Genomic DNA, 22,490 nt, shown 5'->3' on the forward strand with positions numbered 1-22,490 from the left:
GTCGTGCTTAAAAAAAAAGAATTTGTCCCACGACTTCGGTTGGATCGCGGTTGCCGGGGCAACGCGGTCCCGCTCGGCCATGATCGAGGCCCCGGCGCAGGGGATGACTGTAGGGGGGGGGCCGCGACGGCAGGAACATTTGTTGTGTGTACAATTCAAACCCAATTGATGTAATTAAAGGAGGACAATAGCGGTTACAAACGAGTAAACAAACATGGTGATGTGCTTCGTACCAAACTGCAGGCATTACAGCGAGAGGGACTCGTGCAAGTTCTTTCATTTCCCCAAGACGCGCCACGAGTTCGACAAATGGAAGAAGCTCATCAGGTGAGGAGGGCTTCAGGCTCTGCGCGGCCGCCGGCAAACACAAAGCAAATATAATAACGTGTCCACGGGCTATTCGTAGGCGTAACGCGCAAAACCGTGTGGGTTTAGTCGCGTGTATTGTCGTTTATTGTTCGGGGTTTTTTGGTTTGTTGTTTGCGAGTTGCATTCATCGGAGAAGCCCCGGGCCTTGGCGCCTGCCTGGGCCTCAGTCAAGGGCTGATGTTCTGCCGTGTAACCGATGCCTGTGCACATGTAACGCGTTAATGCCCAACACTTTTGCACGCTCTACGCGTCGCCGTTCGCTGACTTTACGCATCGTGTGGTGAAATTTGCAGTGTTAAGGCGAGATGTGTGCTCGTCGTCGGTTCGAGGCGCTTTGTTGGGGCGGAGGTGATTTGCCTGCACTCGAGCGAACAAAGCCATGCCCGCTGTAATTGTGAATTCATTAACCGACATCCAGACGAGGGTTCTGTGTGGCACGGCAACACAATGCAGTGTTAAGGCTTATCCATCACGCTACACATTTTCTTCTGCTGGACCAGACCTGGTGGGGTCAGTTACTACTGTACAGTCACTGTCATTTGTAATTAATTGCAATTGCAGTTTAATTGTACTTGAAACTAACAATGCTTCAGTAGATATGATTTACCCCAGGTCGGTTCTGGAATAATGCTTTCAAGCAGAATTTGTACAAGGAAAACATCTTTGCTGGTTTCAGTTCTTGAGTGATCAGCAGGATGTGGAGTCTGAAATACTGTCGGGTTGCCTTCTATTCTAGGCAATAACTCTCCACGCACATCAACTAACCCCACTCATTGGAGCCAAAGCACATTTGACAGTGTGTATTAGTGTATGTAAGACCAGGATTCGATTATAATTTCAAATACGGCGGCATTGCATTTAGCCAACATAACATATTGCTTGCAAAATATCAAATGTATATCAATTGTAATCAAACGGCGGCCCTGAGTATTACTGCAGATGTAATAACCGAATACGCGCTGTCTGCTTCCCTTAACGTTATTAGAAAAAGTAGGTCATGATGTGGCGGTGTCACGTTGCAAATTTGCCATATTCTAAAATTAGCCGCATATTACTCTACTTTAATGATTCATAGCAATCATCGACCCTTACTGGCAGACGAATGCCCCAGGTCACTCGCAAATGAGACAAACCTGGTCTCTTAACTTACCTGGTTAAACTAAATAAATGTAACTTGCCACTGACCCCTTGTCTGGCTCTAGTGGTGGATTATGGGTAAAACTACGAATTAGCCTGTTAAACCACTACAAAATACAATAGTGTTTACATCCACCGTTACTTGATTTTTTTTATAGAAGCATATTGCACGTGTTGCAAGTTCTTTTTCACGATTGTTTGGCAGTCCGTTTGGTCGGCTACGGTACACTGAACCTTAATAGGTTAGTTCTATTTGTTAAATGTTATGATAAATTGCCTCTTAAGTCAATGGCGTGTCGAACGCCTCTGCGTCTGACAGATGTAACGGATTCATTTTTTTTAGGAGTGAAGACTGTCCCCGCAGATGTGATATTGTACAAACATTTGTTGTATATTGACACATACACCTATCGATTAAATAGCACGCAGTGTGCCAAGTTGTCACCTTCATGATGCCTAGGGTTTAGTGTTTTGATTCTCATGGTAAAATTCAATATCCGAAACCAAAAAGGCCAGTCTCAATCGCGGTCTAGCCATGGGAAACCACAAAGTAGTTGAAAAACACAATACGGTCTAGGTGGCCGGATGACTGAGTAAGGGCTGAATGATCACTGTTGATATTATGGGTTTGATTAATTCTCAGGCAGATTACCGTGACCAAACCAGGTTCTCAAGTGTAATGAGTTGATGGTTTCAGCCCATTCACCAATGACTATTTAGATAAAAACTGTCATGTAAAAAAACATTTTCCCAATTAATTTGGATACATTCCAGCCTTTCAAAGTGACTTAGGAAAGTGATATCCGTGATGTTTTCTTCCAAGGTCATTTTCTGACAGGGAAGTGCACTCCTTACTACAGAGTTCAGAATGGAAATGTCTTCAGTTAATGAATGCATTCCTGTATTTATTCTTGGGTCCAGATATTAATGGCCACTGGTTGCAAAATGCACAATGCAATCTATATTGCACGGTGTTTCTCCTTAATAACATTCTTACGATCGAGTACGTGGATTGCAGTTTTATACAGATTTGTTCACTTTTGTTAGGTCACTTAAATGTTAATTGACTTGTATGCATGTAAATATATACATTCTAAACGTCTGGTTGTCAGCAACACTGTTAAAGTAACACTTGCTTTGATTGTTACTGAGTCGCATAAACATTGCATAATCATCTCACGTGAAATATATATTTAGCTTATTGAGAAAAAAAGAATTCCTTAATATTTTGCTGAAGTTATTCACTTTATGTTCCCATTTTTTTGGTTTTATATAATACACTTCAAAAATAAGTAGTATCTTTTGACTATGCATTTAATACAGGTTACTAAAATCTGCATTTAAAACTAGTAGGTTTTTGCCAAACTCACGTGAGTTGAAATAATGTGCACCACTGATGAGTTTTGGAGCAAGGCTAAGGTAGATAAAAAAAAATTGTATGGATAATTGGAAGAAGACATTGTATTAAAAGACGTGAATGGTAATCTTCCATATTGTAAAGGGTTTCATGTGCTTCTTTGATTATTTTTCTATCTACGTGACTTTACCGAAAGAACCAAAGAGTATAATGATGCATCTTCTTGGTTCTTTCGGTAAAGTCACGTAGAAGGGAAGTAATAAAATAATAAAAATAAAACATAATAAAACAATTCTCACGACGTTTCGGCCACAACGCAAGCAGCCGTCCTCAGGCGAAGAATGATTCTTCTCAGGCGAAGAATGATTCTTCGCCTGAGGACGGCTGCTTGCGTTGTGGCCGAAACGTCGTGAGAATTGTTTTATTATGTTTTATTTTTATTTATTACTTCCCTTCTACGTGACTTTACCGAAAGAACCAAGAAGATGAATCCCTGCAGTCACGAAAGCTTTAAATCGAAATATAATGATGCAGTTTCAGTGTTTGCAATAGAATTGTGTACACGTGATTTGTAAGCCACTAATCACTCAACATGTGTTTTATGGTGTGCATTGTAGTCGTGCTGACAGAGAGCCGAGCCAACACTCAATGGTTTGTAGCTGCCACTTCCCAGATGGAAAAAGAGAACATGGCCCAGCTGTCATTTTACGCAGCCCCAACACACGACTGCTGCCAGCAAGTGATCGGCGTCTCATCAGGGGCATCGATCCAAATGAGTAAGCCTGTGCTTGATATATCTACCAATATACCCATCTACTCTTGCGAAGGATACTATGCTGGTCTCCTGAGTTCTCACCTGGTTAAAACAAAGTTGAATTGAATATTGCAAAACTGATGAGCCGTGAAAACTGTTTATCTTACACATTTTTATTTTTGTTTCCTTAGGATTTGTACTGAAAATTCGTGCAAAACACAATGTTTAGTTCTGGCAATATTTCCTTTTCATATTAGTGTGTCCTTCCTGGTAAAGGTTTATCTTGAAGATTAATGTGGTCCCTTAACATGTTTTACACGATGTAAATTCACACCAAGTTTTCTCTGCTTTTCCTCGACAGTCCAAATGTGAAGAAGTTCCGTGGAAAGCCACAGTTGGCTCGATACCTGGGGACCGGTGCAGATATTAGTAGTTTCGATTACAGGACTGGAAAACTGATCCCGGGCAAGTTACAGAAAAACAAGATTCGCCTTCGCAATGACCAAATTGGCCAAGGAAAGGTAAGAGTTCTTGAAAAATACAAAAAACATTCTTTGTTTAATGTTCACTAAGTTTGACATGTGCATTTCAGTTCCTTAAATAATGCCCATCATTTTATGTCTTTTTGAAGGGAAAACCGGATCTAAATACATCCCTGCCCATCAGACAAACAGCCTCTATCTTTAAGCAACCTGTCACCAAAGTTGTAAATCACTCGTCTAGCAAAGTGAAGGCAGATCCACACAGAGCCATTGACCAGCCAAAACAGGTGAGTCAAGTGCACATTTGTCACGATAAATACATATGATTAGCTGGGCAGTGGTGATGCACGCCTGGAATCGATCCTTGTTGAGACGAGGATTGGTACATTTCAGAAATGTTGTGAAATCCTGGCATACCAGATGAAGGCGGTACAGAAAATTTGGAATCAATCTGTTCCAACTGTATGGAATAGAGTTGGCCCCTTGCATGCACGGGTTATCTCCTAGTGCTTCAGTTCTTTCTGCTTTAGTAATATTAGTATTGGTCTAAATTAACTTGAGATGATCAATTTCTAATGTAGGTATTACTGGATTTAACTCAAATAGAAATTTTATAGTTTATACTTTTGATCGATGTTGATTTTATAGCGTATAATAGTGACTATTTTACTTAATCAGTTTAGATTCTGGAATTTGATGCCTATAATATGTTTGTTTTAACAGATGACTAATATGCCCATTGAGACATGATGCATTGCCTCTTACAATGAAATCTCAGTCATGTCATGTCATTGGAATACAACAAAATATTAAACCTAACTTAAACTATAACATGTACAAATGTATTAATATATGCAACTAATATGTGTGACATAAACTATTAGTAATGTGAATTATAGACACCCTCGTGTATGAGACAAATAATTCTGAGAGTAAATCAATATATTCATGTGCAAATAATAGTCCAACATAATTACACATTTCAATACTATATGGTTTACGGACTGTACGTATGCAGTTACCATAACGCAGCTATCTTGTAAAGAGTTGGTGAATCTGAAAGGGCACTTGCCTGTTGAAAACAATGTGTGATGTTACATTTAATTAATATTTTGTTTTTATTACTATATTATAATAGTATGTCAGATGTTGTCTTCCCTGTGGCAGTTGTTTTGGGAAAAGAGGCTTCAAGGTTGGAGTGCTTCTGATATCACTGAGGAAATCCTCAAGTCTATGGACCTACCAAAAGGAATCCAAGGTACAGTAATATTACTCCTCTTTGGCTTACAATGTATCTGTCTTCACATCTGTACGCTGACCTCGTGATGTTGACAAAGATGGTCTTCTGTTATCTATTCTAAAAGTTTGAAAATAAAGTTTGGTGAATAAATTGCAATTAACCATTTTTTAATCTCCAAATTAAATTCTGTTATGTGCCAAAGATAGACACCCAAACTTTATTTCCGACTTGATTTTATACCCAACACAGGCCTCCCGTCCTCGATTGCAACTTCTATGTTGACAATCCATCTAAATACCCATCATCTGCATGTGGATGACTTGCCTACTCTAAGAGTATTCATTCTACTACCCCGTCAGTAACCTCCCAAAGTAATCCTATATATATATTTCAAAAGTCCTATTGATGCACACGTCTGTTATTTTACAAAATCTTCTAATGCAGTCACATATTGAGGCCTTTGAAATCAAAATGCCATAACCTTTATGTTACTCATCTAACATGTTTGTTTTGAAACTCTGCTTGTTTAAGGTGTTGGCCCAGGTTGGTCTGCCGAGACGCTCCTGTCCTCACTGGCTAGTGCACTGCACACTAGCTCATCTTCCATCACTGGGCAGATGTCTGCAGGTGTGGAAAAAAACCCAGCTATATGGCTCAACACCAGCCAGCCTCTTTGTAAAGCCTTCACCGTCACCGATGATGATATCAGGTAAGAAATTAAAGATAAGTATCAATTGACTCACTGAGACCTCCCAACTAGCAATCACAAGTATAGAATGACATGTCTTGTTTTTGTCACAAACAATCTACAGTTTGACCTTTCGTTTCTGTATTAACTTGCTCAGCCAAAAGGTGGCGCTAAAAGACCACTCTTGTTATTTAGTACAAAACAGGAGTATGAATGAAGTGGTCCAGACATTAATTCACAATAAAATCCTTTGTCACATCGGCTCCATACATATCCCCGTGTTTATCTGCATCCCCCATGCTACGTCGTGTCCTTTGTGGTTGTTATGGGCCGAGGTTGGTTAAATACCTGCCACGATTTTTTTTAAATGTTAAGATTAGTTTACTAATAAAGAGAACCGTAGGTTCTGCCGTTAAGAAACATTTAAAACATGTTTAACGTCATGAATAATGTTTTGCTTAATTCGATAATGTGGTAAATCTCTGGTGCTGGTACCTTTCAGGAACCTTGAAGGTCTGACATTAGTAGCTATTGAATGCCTTTGCCAGACAATGATTAATTCAACCTCACATTCCGTTGCCATAGAAAACAAGAAGAACGGGTTCAAAGCATTCGCAAGAAACTGGAGCAAGTGTTGATGGCTGATATCCTGGCTTCAGCAGAGGACATAGTGGACGATGAGAGCCCTCCGCCAGAGAAAATGGAAGAAGATTAATGTGTGAAGCAGTGCATTTCACATTTATATAATAAGCTAAAATACCACTGTAAAATAGTAAAATCTGCGATTTTGTTTTTAAAATACTTGCTTTGTTTTAAAATGTTGAATGTTACACTGCAAAACGAACTATTCAAAAGCAATGTTCTATGTCAGAATAACTTTAGTTAATGCAATTATTTACGTCATTGATCCAGGGTTAATGGAATATAATGTTATCTTGATTTGTCTTCCCATTCGTTTAGGGCTGCTGTGCATATCTTGAGAAAAGCAACTAGTTCAACAAGATGACAACTAACCAAGTGTGTCCAATATTCCAGAAGTCCTTGCCCTTTACAAGAAGGCTGACAAGATAAGGCTGCCATGCTTGAAATATTGCCCTTTTTTTTTTCAACTTGATAATTGTTCTCGAACGGTATGTAACTGTAGCTGTGCACATGATGTAAAATGAGGACTGTAGTCTAAGGGTCTTCATTTTTTTACGTGACTTTTTGCAAAGTCATACTTTGCTGTACATTGATCATGCTTCTGTGACTGTTTTTATACTTTTGCTTTTTCAACAAAGTTATATTCAGTCAAAAATTACATGTTTGCTTAATAAAATAGTGTAAAGTGCTTTTGATAAATCTGCCATAAGTATTTGTGATATGATGAAACCCATTATTAGTATGATGAGCATTCAATACCAATTATGGAATCATTTTAATACACTTTTGTTTCCTTTAAAAAGGTAAATGTCACAAAGTAAAAGCTAGTTATAGATTTGCATATATTCCTATTTGTGGCAGAAGTGTTCATTGCTATATGGTTGTATTGGCTTGCATTAGTTTAATTTACACGGGTGTTCATTTGTCCATGACTGTACAATGCAGTTGAATATTACAAGAAAAACACATCTAGCATAGTGGATTTCTTTACAAAAAATAAATATATATTAAAATATATGCTTCTGATTTCCTTTTTTATGCAGAAATCTGTAAATACAGACATGAGTTTAATTCCCACAATAAGATTGTATATTTTAAGTTATCTGTATTTTGCAAGATTCAGACTTGCATAGTGACGTACAGTACATATAAAAAGGCTTTGCTGTATGCTATTCAATAACTTTTACTTTAGAAACCAGTTATACATTCCCGTGTTTTTATTCTATTTCATAATGCGCTTTTGAAACAATAATGTAATCAGTTGTACTCGTGCAATATAATTTTTACCAATTTAGAAAAAAATACAATAAAGCTAATGATGGAAATATGTGATGTGGAATTTTTAAATATTCAGCTAATACATTTTAACCTCCATTTGTACTTAATAAGGTTCTCTAAATGCTGTGGAATTGAATTGTAAAAAGGATAATTTTCTAAAAGTCCGTATATAAAATAATCTTCCTCTCGATGTTTTTGTATATTTGTGAAAAACACTTCACAGTGTTTCTGTTCAAAGTTTCCGAATTAGGAAATTGTTGCAATTTTGCCACTTTTCTAACTGGCTTTCCGTTGACATGAATCTCGTGGAAAAATAAATGTACACACAAGTGGCCTGAGGGCAGAATTTAAGCCGAGGGGTTGGTGTACTGATTTCGCTCAGCTGGGACGATACATCGAGTCAGGCAATCGACTACGTTTTTTGGTACTCGATTATTTGGGCTCCTTTAAAAATGGTGGCTGCCCCCCAAATGCCTTCCAAAGGTCTTAAACCCTCTTATCAGCCATGTCCAGTGTGACGCAGCTAAAGATGCCGATGTTAGAAGTCCCACCCCATCACCTCCCATCCAGTAGCAAACATGCGAAGAGAGGTGAGACGTTTGTGTTATCCGATATAGTCGAATCATGGATTACAATATGGGATATTCCAGCTCTTGATAGTACCATAAAGATACCATTGGATACAAATCTCTAGAATTGCTTATAAACCAGACTTTCTAGGGGAGAAACCGATCTTCAATCTACACACAAGACTACATAAAAGCCGTAATGTCGCCATAATAAGGGCGAGACTAAATGGATGGTTGACTTTTGGGAAAATTAATGAAACTTGAATTAACTTTTCAAACTGGGTAATGGACGAAGTAATCATAGCAGTTATTTAGTGTAAGACGGACCGATGTAACTGCTGATTATTTTCAGCAACTGATTAAAAGTAATGTATGCATATATACTCTGGTTCTTTCGGTGAAGTCGCGTAGATAAAAATATAATCCAGCAGTGCTGGATTATATTTTTTTCCGCCTGAGGACGACCGCTTGTGTTGCGATCGAAACGTCGTGATTTTATTTTATACGTACGTGACTTTAACGAAAGAACCAAAGAGTATGGATTCCTGTAGTCACGAAAGCTTCAAATCAAGATTGTATGCATATACTTACACTAATGGTCAACTACAATGTGTGTATCCATGGTACAATATGATAAACTGACCAATTTAAATTGGAGCTGCATACATGATGGAATACATTTATGCTTTTCAGCTGGCTACGGTTTATATATTATTTATTGTATTTTACTGCATGCGTTTGTGCTTATTTGATCTTCACACCAATGGATAATATGAATATTACAATGCATATTCTGTTCACTGTAAAATTGTCAAAATTAACCCATATAAATTTTCTAATTTGTATAGATTTTTATTTTACTGTTGTAGCACTACATACTGCCTACAAATGAGTTTTAGTTGGGTTTGAAATGTGCTGGATTTTTTTTTGCTTTGTTCCTTGGCTTCAGGAAGGCATTGATCTTTTATTGCTCACTAAATCCCACAGGTTAACAGCCTTCACAAACAGCTCCTTATTTTATAGCAGCTAAGAACAGCTTCACTTCTTACACCTCAGCACCAGATAGGTGGCTGTAATTTAGTTCACAGCAATGGCTGGAGTTTAACGGCCAGATTCCCTTCATCAGGCTGATGGCTGGAATGTGACGAGTTACGAAGTGTGATTGTTCACATACATCCACCAACTGCTCAGATGCAAGTTACAATACAATTCGTTCAAATGAGACGTGGTTTTCCAGTGCCTGCCAATGCCACACATTTGTTTACTCAGGTTTTATTTTTCAGCTCTGTACGGTCAAATTGAAAGTGAGGACGTAATACTTGTTGTTTTATTTGAGCTGCACTCCCCAAGCATTTGCGTGGAATACGCCGCCGGGGGTGGAGGAAGGGTGGGTGGGGTTAAGGGTTGACGTCGGCACACACGAACCCTTTTCAACAATATGCAAATCCGGTGACGTCATCACGCAGATGTGCGCGGTGACGTTTCAACCGCTCATTTGGCCGCCCGTGGGTTGGCCAGCCAACAAAACATTTTTTGCTTCTAAAATAATGTCATGTCGTAATATGGTTTAATAGGCACCTGCATAGCCACATTAATTGCATGCAAGTCTACTTGTACGTGTAGAGTAATCAGTTTTAGTTTCTCCCACAGGGCAATAACACTTCGCTCGCAGTTATATGAACATATATATGTATGTCCTTCTGTTTCGGCAATGTAACCAGACGACATCTGTGAAAAATACCTTTATAGCTCATCGGATTACTCCAGAATAAATACGGATGAACTTTGATACCACAGTATTTTTAGTCTTGAAACAAAGTGTAGTGCTTCTCAGAAATGTAAAAAAAAAATGTGTAACCTTTTAGTTAATTTTATTGTTCATTTTAGTCTACCCATTATTCTCTTTGGATGCCAAAAGTCAATGTGGAACAGTAATTTTATAATGGAGGGAGTGGGCAAAGTGGAGGAGGGGTGGGGGTGGGCAAAGGAGGGGGCAGGGTGAGATCATTATTTTAATCACCAAACTCCATCCGCGAGCAAAGTATGTGTGAACACCAGCCCGCTCATTGCCGGAGGGTAGGAGCACACGTGAGCTACCGCCATTCCTGCAATTAATATGCACGGCGTGTGGATGATGGTTTGTACCTTGATTTTTTACAGCCCATTTGTCAATCCACTGCTGGGCGAGTGCCTACCTACACACTGCAAGTCATGGGGGGTTGGTTGACCATACTTCACCGCGCTGGTCAGTGCAGGGTGACGTGGATGTGGAGAAGTATGTACAACGATGAGTTTTGCTGTCCAATCGCTTAGCCCGGTGGCCTATTACTACCTGTTTGTGCATTTTGGTCACCCTTCAGTGCACTATCCAGGCTCTCATCTGCTTAGCTTCCAAAACCTGACAAGATTGGGTCAAACCCTAGTAGTTTGGTCAGAGGTCTACTTTTATCACGTCTAGGAAATGTTATATTTAGCATTTATGTATTTGCTTGGAATTGTTAAATTCATTGCCAGCATCGAAAACCTAAGGGGCCAAAGTAAGGCAAAATGAGTGAGAAAATTGTGCTGTGAGATGCTTCGATGTATCGCTCTTACTCGAACACAATACAAATCCCACCTCACCGATTGGCTGGACGTGGAGTTGGTTGGGATTGAAGAATGTGAATGCGAAAGTGTGTAAATAAGGAGTGAGTGTAATGGGTACATACAGGACTGAATATCATAGCTACTTCCGTGCCCAGTTACATGCTAACTCCTCACATTAACATCATGCTAATCTCTCACATTATAGCTACTTCCGTGCCCAGTTACATGCTAATTTCTCACTTTAACATCATGCTAATCTCACATTAACATAGCCACTTCCGTACCCAGTTACATGCTAATTTCTCACTTTAACATCATGCTAATCTCACATGAACATAGCCACTTCCGTACCCAGTTACATGCTAATTTATCACATTAACATCACTAGACCCAGCCACTTCTTTATGACCCTTGGGCTACACCCATTTCAAACCTTTAAAACAGTCTGCATCAGCAGCAGGCCATGCTTTCCCACCTGATGACGGACGCTTGTGTTGCGCCCGAAACGTCGTGATCTATTTTATTTTATACCTACGTGACTTTAACGAAAGCACCAAAGAGTATGCATGTTTCTGTTTGTTACACGTCTCCAGTTTAGCCAGTTTCCTTGCTATTACAAGAGAGATCAGTGGTGCGTGAGCACAGCAACAACAAAGTAGACAACATATTGCAAAGAACGAGTACACAGGATTCTTAAGCAATGAGGAGAAAAGGTACTGGTAATGTATGATATTGAAGAGGAAAGGTGTAGGAGACATTTGGGAGTGAGAAGGGAATGTTTTTGCCTTGGGTATATTCCAGCACATGCATTTTGGTCATCTAAACGTGTGCCTCCATATAAATGCATTTAAGAGGATAATTAAAAATAACGGGGTAGGCTTTTTTTGTCCTGTCATAAAACGAGGCCAGATGGCTGAATTGCCAAGATCTCTGGTTATTTTTGAATCTGTTATTACATGACCTCACAAACATAGCAAATATATAAATGTTTCTATTTGCTGTATATATAAAGTGAAATCTAGTTGTACCGTCGATTATATTTAAGTGCTTTTTGCATTCTTTAAGTGGTAAAAATCCCCAGCAGAATAAGGTGTGACCTCCAACTCTTAAGTCCATCTCCCTGCCCTCTCTTTCTCTACAATGAAAATGGGTCATTGTCCATAATGGATATGTTCCATTTGTAAGGCAGTGTAAATGATTAATGCCTTGCGTTTTATTTTTGAGCTGTGCCTGTACACAACTGCCAATGCATTCCCTTAATTTTGCGTGTGTATATGCTCATGCGCACACAATTGTCACTTTATTTCGTTTGGCATTTTAAAAGCAATGGACCCAGTTGAGAACTGCAGTACGTTGAATTTTGGAATGACATTTCGATGGGGCTGTGGTCAGCAGATGTATCCTATTCGTACCCTACTGCAACAGTGTATATAGGGCAGTGATTGTGATGTGCGTGATGGATTGCACTTGGATTGCACTTCACCGCAGTCACAATGCGACAATCTCTTAATTCTCCGCTGATGGAGGAAGTAACTGCACCTCCTCCCATGTCTCGTTCTAATGCAGTTAAATTCCACGTGGTGTCTTTGAGATCAGCAGAAACCAGAGGGTTCCATTTGTTTGATCTTCAATTAGTTTCCTGCTAGGGACATGACAGACCAACCTCATATCCCACCACCAGCTATTAGCGTATTTCACTGGCTGATGACATTTGTATTTGTTAACCGTTACAAAGATGTGACAATCTTGTTGAGTGGTGGAAGTTTTTAATGACAAGAATTTTGACATAAAATAATCCGTGGCCCAAAAAAAAAACAAATACGGATCACGGTATTGGCTGTAAAACCCCTACATTTTAAGTTAACTCAATCTTGTCACAATTAAATAAATATATCTAAGATGTTATTATGCTCACCTTTAAGCATAACCGACCAGTGATTAAAATTTGCGGTTGTTCTTTCGTGCAGTAATTTGTGCCTGCGTTCACACGCTGCGAACGCACAGACAATAAAGGCATTCACTTAATCTAGGGCACGAATCCACAGACATCGGAATGGAAAATTGTGAGTGTATGGTGCATTAGTCCATTACGTGACCACGGCACCTAGGGGAGTTTGGGGCCTTTTTGTTTTAATGATTTATCTCCATAGTTATTTTTCATTTGCCTCCTACTACGACCGAAAGTGGGTCAGTGCTTAATGTTTCATTAGCGGATATTGCTCCATATTTGTCATTATAAAAGATTGTCCCTGACAAAATTGGCCTGACTAGACAATAGCATAGTCACAACAAATAACCAAGAAAGAAATCTCTCAAACAGTCCCATCCTGCAGGGCAACTCTGCTGGAAAAAAGCAGGGTTAAAAGCATTTCCCCACAAAACCCTAAACACAAGTGACAGCTACACCGGAGATCTCAGCACGCCATCATGACGTTGCACAGCCATTTAGCCCCTTCTGCTGTAATCCAGCATGACAGATGTTTAAAGCCAGAACTGTGGCAGTAAACAGCACTTTCCTAATGGCAGGTAAATAGGACACTGACTTTTACCGCTCTGTCTTTTTTTATTTTTTGTGTGTGTGCTCCAGATTCTTTCTCTGGCTCACTCTGCCAAAACCTAATTTCGCCGTGTTACCAACTTCACAATTTCAAACCGCCCGCTTTATTCTGGAGTGAGTGTATTCTAATTTAAATGTCTCAAATGAAGATGCAGTTACACGAATGTAACTGTTTTGTGTTAAATTGAAATCGGCTATAACTGGATGTACAACTTCCATTGTGCTCGTAAAGCTCAATTTAACTTGTGTGCGTTATGCGCGTTAAATGTGTGGCCACCTCGGCAGACCTCTGTTAAAAGCTAACCCTTCTGCATTTTTATTCCTCTTAATATATATTTGTATTTCTATGTGTTGCATTCACAATCAATATCCTTTATTCAGATTGCATGGTGTATACAAGTTTGGAAGGTTGAACGCATGTAGTTATAACATTATTTGTATAATTGGATAACATTTTAGAAACATAACCCGTTATGGAACATTTCAGAAATATGCCGTTTTTCGGTAGACAGATTCGCAGACTTGGATATTGCACTTTGATGTTTGCCTCTGTACCATTGCCAGTGCAGTCCCTTAAATGATTTATTTACATTTACAATAAGATTTTAACAGCGCACAATAATTGTCAGTGTATTCTAAATATTGCCTTTTGCCAATATTTTGTGGTAAAACTTTTCATCCATTTGTAATGATGAAAATCTCATGTGTGCCATCCTCTTATCTGAAGATACTTTTATCCAGTGAGGCCAGAGGTTCTAAATTGTTAATTGTTGTTCATGGACCGTGGCAGTTTGCAGATATTTGTGTATAGTATATCTGTGTCTCTGTGTGAGTGTCCGTGTGTTCCACTGTGTCTGGTCGTGCAGTGGGGAACAGTCGTGTAGAGGTTAGCACTCTACACTACCGACGACCCAGGTTCGACTCCCGCTCACGGCTACCAACAGTGACGTTGATCTGAACCAGTCCTGGGCCACCCATAGGTCGACTGAGCCTTAAATGAGCACCCGCTGGGGAGGACAAAGGCGGGCGGGCGTGGTGCTGGCCACCCACCCCCTCGTGCGTCGTACTGGCCTTCATAGGTGCTCGCTCACAGCACTTGCCCCAACTGTTTGTTAAGGCTATATGGGGAATCTTTGTCTTTTCTCTGAATACCATCAGCCTGACCGTCTGGTTCAATCCCCGGTCATGGTGTGCTTAGCGAGTCAGGGATAACCATGAACCTGGCCTTGACTTCACCTCAGCCGAAAATACGAGTTCTCGACATCGCCACTGCGAATTAACAAAGGTGGCCGATTTATATAAACGCCACGACCTTCAACACCCCACCTCGCCCTCTCTCTCTCGTCCGCGTCGCTCAGACATTAACAGGCATTCACGGGCAACATTTGCAGCGAGCAACGCTCTATAGCCAGACTAAAAGTCGTGTTCTGCCAAGAAGGGTTCAATAGAATAGCTGTACATAACCTCGGCTGTACGTACGTGTATACATTCCGTGACACTCTGACCCGTCTGATAATGCAATCCCTTATGAAGGTCACGCGTGTGACCCCACGGTATGCGGCAATTTTCACATTGTATAGGGCCCAATTGTTCACGTGAAGAGGCCATTGAGACCCCTCGCACACACACAGAGGGAGAGAGAGAGAGAGTAGGGACGTGTGTGCAAGCCATACAGATCTGTAGTGGAGGCGCAAGTGCTGTATATGTTTTAAGTGATTTGCTTACCTTCCCAATACTTTGCACACGTATCGTGTTTTTTGGCATTGTTTGTAACTTTCTGACCCGCCCCTACTGTGAAAAAAAGAGCTTTATAGCTCATCGGATTCTTCCAGTATAAATATTATTATTCTGTTTAGCCAGCACCGATTAAGGCCGGCGCTGCGCATGAATGAGTGGGGAGGGGGTCATGTTTGTATCTGGCCAAACAGAAGCTGCTTGGACGTGCTGTGTCTGTGCATTACCCAGCCATCGAGAGCCTCGCTTGCCGGAGGAGCTCACCGATGGGACTGTGTCCAGAATATTTCAAGGATCTGTGAGCACCTCACACAATTCAGTCTGGTTAAACCCGGAATGGATCGTAGGCAGCCTAAGCCTGAATGTTTCAAACAGGCGCAGGTGCTCCTTTAGAAGGCTCCACGTTTCGCAAGCGTAGAGAAGGGAGGGCACACACGCACACACGTGAAATATTATCTACGTCGTTTTGCGTTCGCCACAAAACGCAACCTCCTGCGGTCCTCCTTGCGTTGCCTTCTCGCTCGTTCGCCACCAACGCGGCGTCTCAACCATCCAGCCCGTCGCTCCCTTCCCTCCCTGAACCCCCACATGAGGCGGATTGCTTGTTGTCATCATAGATTAGCAATGCGAGCCCGCTCGGAGCCTTCCCTGGACACGTGTCTGTCATCATCGGAGGAGGAGTAACTGGGTACGCACGGAGGAGGCTTGCGTACCATACCACGTCGTCGTCTTGCTTACCGTACCACGTCGTCGTCCACTCATTGACATGCTAATTTTTTCTCTGCCCCTTCCCTCTCTCCGCCCCCGCCCCCTCTCTATATTTAAGGCCTCGTCACAGAAACGACCTCTCTCTTTCTGCCGATACGTGTTCTCTCTCTCTCTGTGTGTCTTTGTGATGTCTGTCTGCTTGTGTGTCTGTCTATAGTTTTCTGGTTAGATTTTTGTTGCTATTTCTTTTATACCTGATGATGATGATTGCTTGTGTTGCAATCGAAACGTCGTAGTATGCTATTATTTAATTTATTATTTTATCTTTATACGTGACTTAACCGAAAGAACCAAAGAATAATTCCTGCAGTCACGAAAGCTCCAAAATTGAGATAGGAACTCCCCGTTGCTGCTGTTGCCGATGCCTGCTATGCCACCCCCGGGGTTGGCTTGGTGGGTGCGCAGAGGAGAGGGCTGAAGGAGGTGAGAAGAGAGGGGCAGAGATTGAGGGGGTGAGAGGTCAAGCCTGGGCGTGGGGGGAGAAGAGATCCAGGGCACATTTGCACCTCTGCTGCTGGAGACAAAAGGGGGGGGGGGGGTTGACGTCGAGGATGTGTTTTTCCTGAAATGCGCGACGACGAATATGGAAACGACGTCAATCAAAGCGACTCGCGGGGTAGGTGGAGGGGGCGAAGGCCGGGAGGTGACGGATACGACAAGGGACGGACGGTGCCGTCAGCGACGCGAGTGTGGGTTGAGGCGACGCAGAACCGAGTGGTGGTATTCATACAGTGACGACGTATTTGCGAAACTGTGTTAAAGGGGGAGATGTAAACTCGGGGTATGTACCATGTCCTGCATATACAGCAATGGGGGGGGGGGGGAGTTGGGGCTGGGGGCATTGACATAGATTATTTTTAAAACTGAAAAGTATTGGAAATCGAACTTTCGAAGCTCAAGAAGTGAACATAGTGCAAAACAATGTAGAGGATATAACGTGAAGGGCACGAACCCTTGTGACCCCCCCCCCCTCCCCAGCACACATTTTAACCGAATTACATTCACAAACACAGTAAGTTCTCGCTTAACGCATGTCAACACAACGCGTTTTTGCTACTTTCTTGAGCTGCACGGCTGAGCGGTACAATGACACAGTACGTGGAGTGATGCAGGAACGCGGCGGCACACCATCTCACTGTGTGTGCATAGGGGCCGTCCATAAATGACGTCACGCACCTAGGGTAGGGGGGGGTCAGACATTTGTGACGATGTGTGACGAGGGGGGGGGGGTTTGAGAAATGTGACGTCACATCAAAATGCGCAACTTTAAATAAATATAGAATTGTTATAACAACACTAATTGTTATAACAACATTCCTACAACATCAGAGTGCAGCGCCACATTAAATACGCACTACAATGACAATAGTTTAAAGCGATTTTAAGCATGTTTTATTTTCAAAATGGAAATATGGTTTTGGGGGTGGGGGGGCAGAGCTTTGTGACGTCATATTTGAGGGGGGGGTCTGACTTTTTGTGACGCCGTGTGACGAGGGGGGGGGGTCAAAAGTCGTCCAAAATTGCGTGACGTCAGTTATGGATGGCCCCATACCTCGTCACCACGCCGAACGTTATCGACGCATTATTAATGGGGGAGCTATGCGTTTTTTTTTCGCTGAACATTCATGAACGCGTGCGCCGCTGGCATTTCAATTGTGCCCATCGGCATCGTGCAAGTCTCGCAGTTTAACATGTGCGCAGGTGCTTTCGCGATCAATATTATCCAACTATGGCTGCCGCCTGATGATGCTGGTTCTAATTACCGGCTAAATGTCGCACTCAAATTTTAAATGTTGTGTGTTTACTATCCAATACGCCAGCGTTCTGTACTTTATGTAATGACAGGGTGCCACCTGTCGGCCAGGAGCGGTAATCACGGGTATGGGCGCGTTATATAATAACCAACTAGAAGGGGGCGTGTCTGGGTTAAAGGTTAAAGGCGGGGTCAGTCGGGAAGCTCCGGGAACCTGCTGGAAAGTTCTAGAAGGGGGCGTGGCCGGAGGCGGGGCCTGGCCACGCCGGGAAGTATATAGGGGGGACGTCACCGAAGTTTCGGGGCTGTCATGGGGTCCCGGGTCCTGGCTGCGTCGCTGCTCGACGTCATCTCTCTTCGTCGTCCGGCCGCATGGCCGATCCTCTGCACGGCTCCCATCGTCGTCATCGCTACATTAGTTGACCAGCTTTGTAGTTAGCCGCCGCCGATGGGGCTATGTAGAAAGGTCGGCTTTGTGTAGCTATATAGATTGCCCAGTGTTTGTGCCCAAGTGTGAGAAATAAATAAGAAGCCCTCTTGATTTGAAGCTTTCGTGACTGCAGGAATTTAGGTAAAGTCACGTACGTGACTTTACCGGAAGTCGCTCATTACACATGCAACGAATTAGCATGTTTTGGTTACGTGACAAACCTTACTAGTTGGCTGTGTTGGGTGGTGGCGGGTTTAACGACACGTTTATATTTACGCGATTTCACCCAAAAACCTCTACTATGGCCATTCTTGCAGTCTAGCGTCCCACCATTGCACCAGGGTGAGTGACTCCGGAAGGTGATATCACAGACCTACATTAATCAACAGATAAACCGACACACGTGGCATGATCGCTGTTTATTGTTTTTGACAATGCGATGTCCCAACATCATGTGTGCGATGTGGTTCAGACATCGCGATAATAGGCTTGAGGATTCCTCGTTCAAACAAAACGCAGCATGCAGATAACCCCAGGGGAGCATGTGTAATCTTTATTTTCCTCTCGACAATCCTGTTTCTCAACATTCTCATGGATATTAATTGTTAAGTGCATTTAAACATGTATAGTATTCTCAATTCGCTTTAAAAACTGCAAGCCTTTTTCAAAAAAAGTATATTTCCACTAGATGTCTCTGCCTCACAAGACTTGACCAAAAAACTCCTTTAAAATATTGTGCTATTCAATGTAATGATCCTTGAATACAAATGTATTTTTCTTCATATGATTAGTACCCCACGATGTGACTAATGACGATGTGATTAGTACGCAGATATGACTTTATTATATCTAATCAATGTGTTTAGTCTGCCATTCATATTTAATCTATGATAATTTGCAAGCACGGTATAAAATACTTCTAAAACGCATCAACACCGAGACTACCAGACCTGGTAAAAAAATAATGTGCTTAAATATTTTGGCAACTATTCGAGCCCTCTAGCTTCCCATTGTTTAAAAGGGTGGGGGGGTTAGCATACAAACTCAGGGTGGATAGAACGACACGGCCAATGTTAAAAAGCGTTCAACAAATGTGAAACATAGAACAGAATGAGTAATGGTACGATCCGCTTGTGTCTATCATGTATTCCGCTCTGGCTCCCACCCCCTGTGCGTATGCAGAAAGGCTGTGATGCCTACAGCTTAATTGCGCTCTTGTGGACAGTTTATGTGTTGAAATATTTGACAGCTATATAAGAATTTAGAATTTGGCTGATCCTTCAATGACGGTGGTGCTAGTGGGGGGAGGGGGGTGGGGCTCTGCCCCCTCAAACCACTTCCAACGCTTATGCGGCTGATCTATGCTGTATTTTTGGGTCGTGTAGATATGGGGGGGGGGGGTGGTTTATGGTGAACTCCACGAAGGTGATGCTACTGCTAGGACAACGGCGAATGCAGCCGCTGCACGGAGCGTTTACCACGCGAATAATATAGACAAGAAGGAAACGTTTGTATCCTGAACAAACAGCGATGGATTTGCTCTGTTCCACTCCATGACATGGAGGATGAAGTGTGTTTGGACAGGGGGCCAACAACTTCTTCATAAATCTCACCATGTGCGTTGTTTTGCTCGGTCGGTTCATGCCATTAGTCAAAATAGCCTCCAGATGTAATTAATCATCACTTATGGTCCACTAAACATGAATATGTTTGAAACTTGAGGTAATATCTCAGTTCAAAACGAAGTGTGCTGCTCCACATCAGGACATACAGTGCACGTGTGATATTGTAGTCGACGAATGGCAGTGGGTTTTTGTGTCACAGGCCAACCAGCGCAGTGTCAATGCCCAATTGTGTGCATCATCATATGATGTGCGGAATATGGATTAGCGGGCAATGAAATTATAATACTCATACACGATATTCAGTAATCCTGTGCTACCCTGCAACCAATGGAGTGCAGTCGCAGAATGTAAAATACACTCCGAGTAAGACTCAGTATGAAATCCATGTAACCTAAATCAGTTTAGCATGCAGTTTTTCGTTGTTGTAAATCTTTGGCAAACATTGCACTCGCTGGTGTAAATTTGTGCTGTCTTTATCCATTGAGGGTGGCATACCTGTAAGTTGTATTCAGCATCATTATTCACTGCTGGATGAAGGTTCCCTCACATCATCACCATCCCTCACATTTGTACAATGTGTTGCTGCTGTTCGCTCTATATAAATGGTGTTGTGACAACTGGGATAACTGCATTAGTTTATACTGAATCAAATGCCTTAATCATAATTTATGATGGTATTTCATATTCGCTCTTCTGCTCTTGAAAATTACTGATAGCACACATGTGGTCAAATGTAACAACTAAACAAACACCTTTCTAGAATCTGCATTGCACACAGTGTGTTTGGTCAAGTTTGATTAACCCTGTCCTGTGCATGCACACACACAATTCTTGTCTACATGCGTGATAGTTTTATAGCCATACATTTCATTACAGGACAACTAATCGTAAAAATGTAAGATGTGTTCCAGAAATTTCATATGATGACGTTTTAAAAACGCTTTACAACCCTTTCTACAGCTTCATCAGAATTATTTTATTCCACCCATTGCTTCACACCCGTGCTTTATACACGAGGGAACGCAAGGCAGTGCAATGTTGGGTCCCTCAATCCGATAACTCTCACCTCAATGACAGTTCGCGAGAGCATTGTGTTGTTGACCTTTTAGCTCTGCCACAGGAAAGCTATCCCCAGCCAGAGACATGTGAGCTGCTGGACTATCCCTAAACATGTCAAACACTTTAGTGCAAGAGTTCAAAAAACACAGTAGGTGCCTGGCTGGACCCAGACCAACGTGACATTAACTTTTGACCTTGTCACCTGCAATACAATTCCACATGACGTATTGTGGTGGTAGACCATCTATGAAATTATTTTGTCAAGATCGGTCAGTTTAATACCAGAGATTCTAGCGAATGAACGAATGGAAAGATTTAGTGCCTAACTTCACTTTACCGTTTTAAGAAAAATGGAAATCAATTTGTTATTTCAAAGCTGAATGATTATAGTAATAACATGAGTTTAAGTAGGTGTTTTATTTCAAAAGTGTTACAGCTTTGGCGCCGAGGAAATATTTACTTTCATAATATTTACTTTCATAATTCTACACCCTCACATCATGATGCGCACTTTGCGTCTGAGTTAAATTCAGGACGATTTTACCGAATAAAATTTTAATCTCACGGAGAATGTCTGTTTAATAATTACTGAAGCAGCGATGCACAACCCCCAGTACTCCTGGGGTTTTCTGCCTGAGTAGGATGAACTACAACACCCACAAGAATGGATGGCCTAGTTTTTGCAAAGGCATTCATAAATGATGATTCGGAGCTTATACGGTAAGTGATGACAAAGCCATAAAATTGGTTCTTCATTAACGTAGCCACAATTTACTAAATATTACAAGTGCGGCAAATGTGCTAACTCCATAACGTATAGATTGCAATAGGTGGCGTGTATGTTTTGATTTGCATGATAAATATGTTTAATTTTCTACCTGTGGTATATTAACTGATGCCTCTTAAACATCGTTTGCGCTGTGGAGCTCTCTGGACCGGCTTGATGTCTGACAATTCGATGCACGGAACGTTGGACATCGTGCTGCTCAGCACGCAATGCCACCCAAAAAACACATCAGGTAGCGAAGGATAAGCATGGCTTGTAATGGGGAAGTCGTGTGTGCCTTAAGATTCTGTGCTCCAGTGCCTTGGGAGGTTTAAGCTTAAACTCATCATTTCGCATAAATTAAGATCCATGGACCAGAGTTTGTTTTTTGAATGCTCACAATTGTCCAAGAAAATTTCCTGAAATCGTTTTGAGGTAATATATTCTTCTTGGTTCTTTCGGTAAAGTCACGTAGAAGGGAAGTAATAAAATAATAAAAATAAAACATAATAAAATAATTCTCACGACGTTTCGGCCACAACGCAAGCAGCCATCCTCAGGTGAAGACCAGGTCTTAGAGTCGCGGCATATGTTTTGACCTGGTCTTCACCTGAGGACGGCTGCTTGCGTTGTGGCCGAAACGTCGTGAGAATTATTTTATTATGTTTTATTTTTATTATTTTATTACTTCCCTTC

General features: G+C 41.6%; 1 protein-coding gene across 2 annotated transcripts; it reads left to right on the forward strand.

The window, feature by feature from the left end:
* The first annotated feature begins 66 nt into the window (after window positions 1–66).
* On the forward strand, window positions 67–8,166 carry LOC144955779 (methyl-CpG-binding domain protein 3-like). 2 transcript variants are annotated; one of them, XM_078885927.1, is made up of 8 exons: window positions 67–327; window positions 3,481–3,639; window positions 3,979–4,138; window positions 4,249–4,386; window positions 5,267–5,357; window positions 5,871–6,048; window positions 6,613–6,743; window positions 6,988–8,166. In XM_078885927.1, the coding sequence occupies exons 1-7, from the start codon at window positions 215–217 to the stop codon at window positions 6,740–6,742; spliced, it is 969 nt and encodes a 322-aa protein (XP_078742053.1). In that variant the 5' UTR covers window positions 67–214; the 3' UTR covers window position 6,743; window positions 6,988–8,166. The 2 variants fall into 2 exon arrangements, with proteins under 2 accessions (XP_078742053.1, XP_078742052.1); XM_078885926.1 differs by having other exon boundaries at window positions 5,246–5,357; window positions 6,988–8,165.
* Window positions 8,167–22,490: the final 14,324 nt, after the last annotated feature.

Source organism: Lampetra fluviatilis, chromosome 3 (assembly GCF_964198595.1).
Source record: "Lampetra fluviatilis chromosome 3, kcLamFluv1.1, whole genome shotgun sequence".
Classification (NCBI taxonomy): Eukaryota; Metazoa; Chordata; class Hyperoartia; order Petromyzontiformes; family Petromyzontidae; genus Lampetra; species Lampetra fluviatilis.

Bases quoted from the DNA above. Each gene is read 5' to 3' on its own strand.
- LOC144955779 (XM_078885926.1), top strand. From the start codon at position 215: ATGGTGATGTGCTTCGTACCAAACTGCAGGCATTACAGCGAGAGGGAC. The intron at 328-3,480 runs GTGAGGAGGGCT...TGTGCATTGTAG, and splicing joins AAATGGAAGAAGCTCATCAG to TCGTGCTGACAGAGAGCCGA. The intron at 4,139-4,248 runs GTAAGAGTTCTT...GTCTTTTTGAAG, and splicing joins ACCAAATTGGCCAAGGAAAG to GGAAAACCGGATCTAAATAC.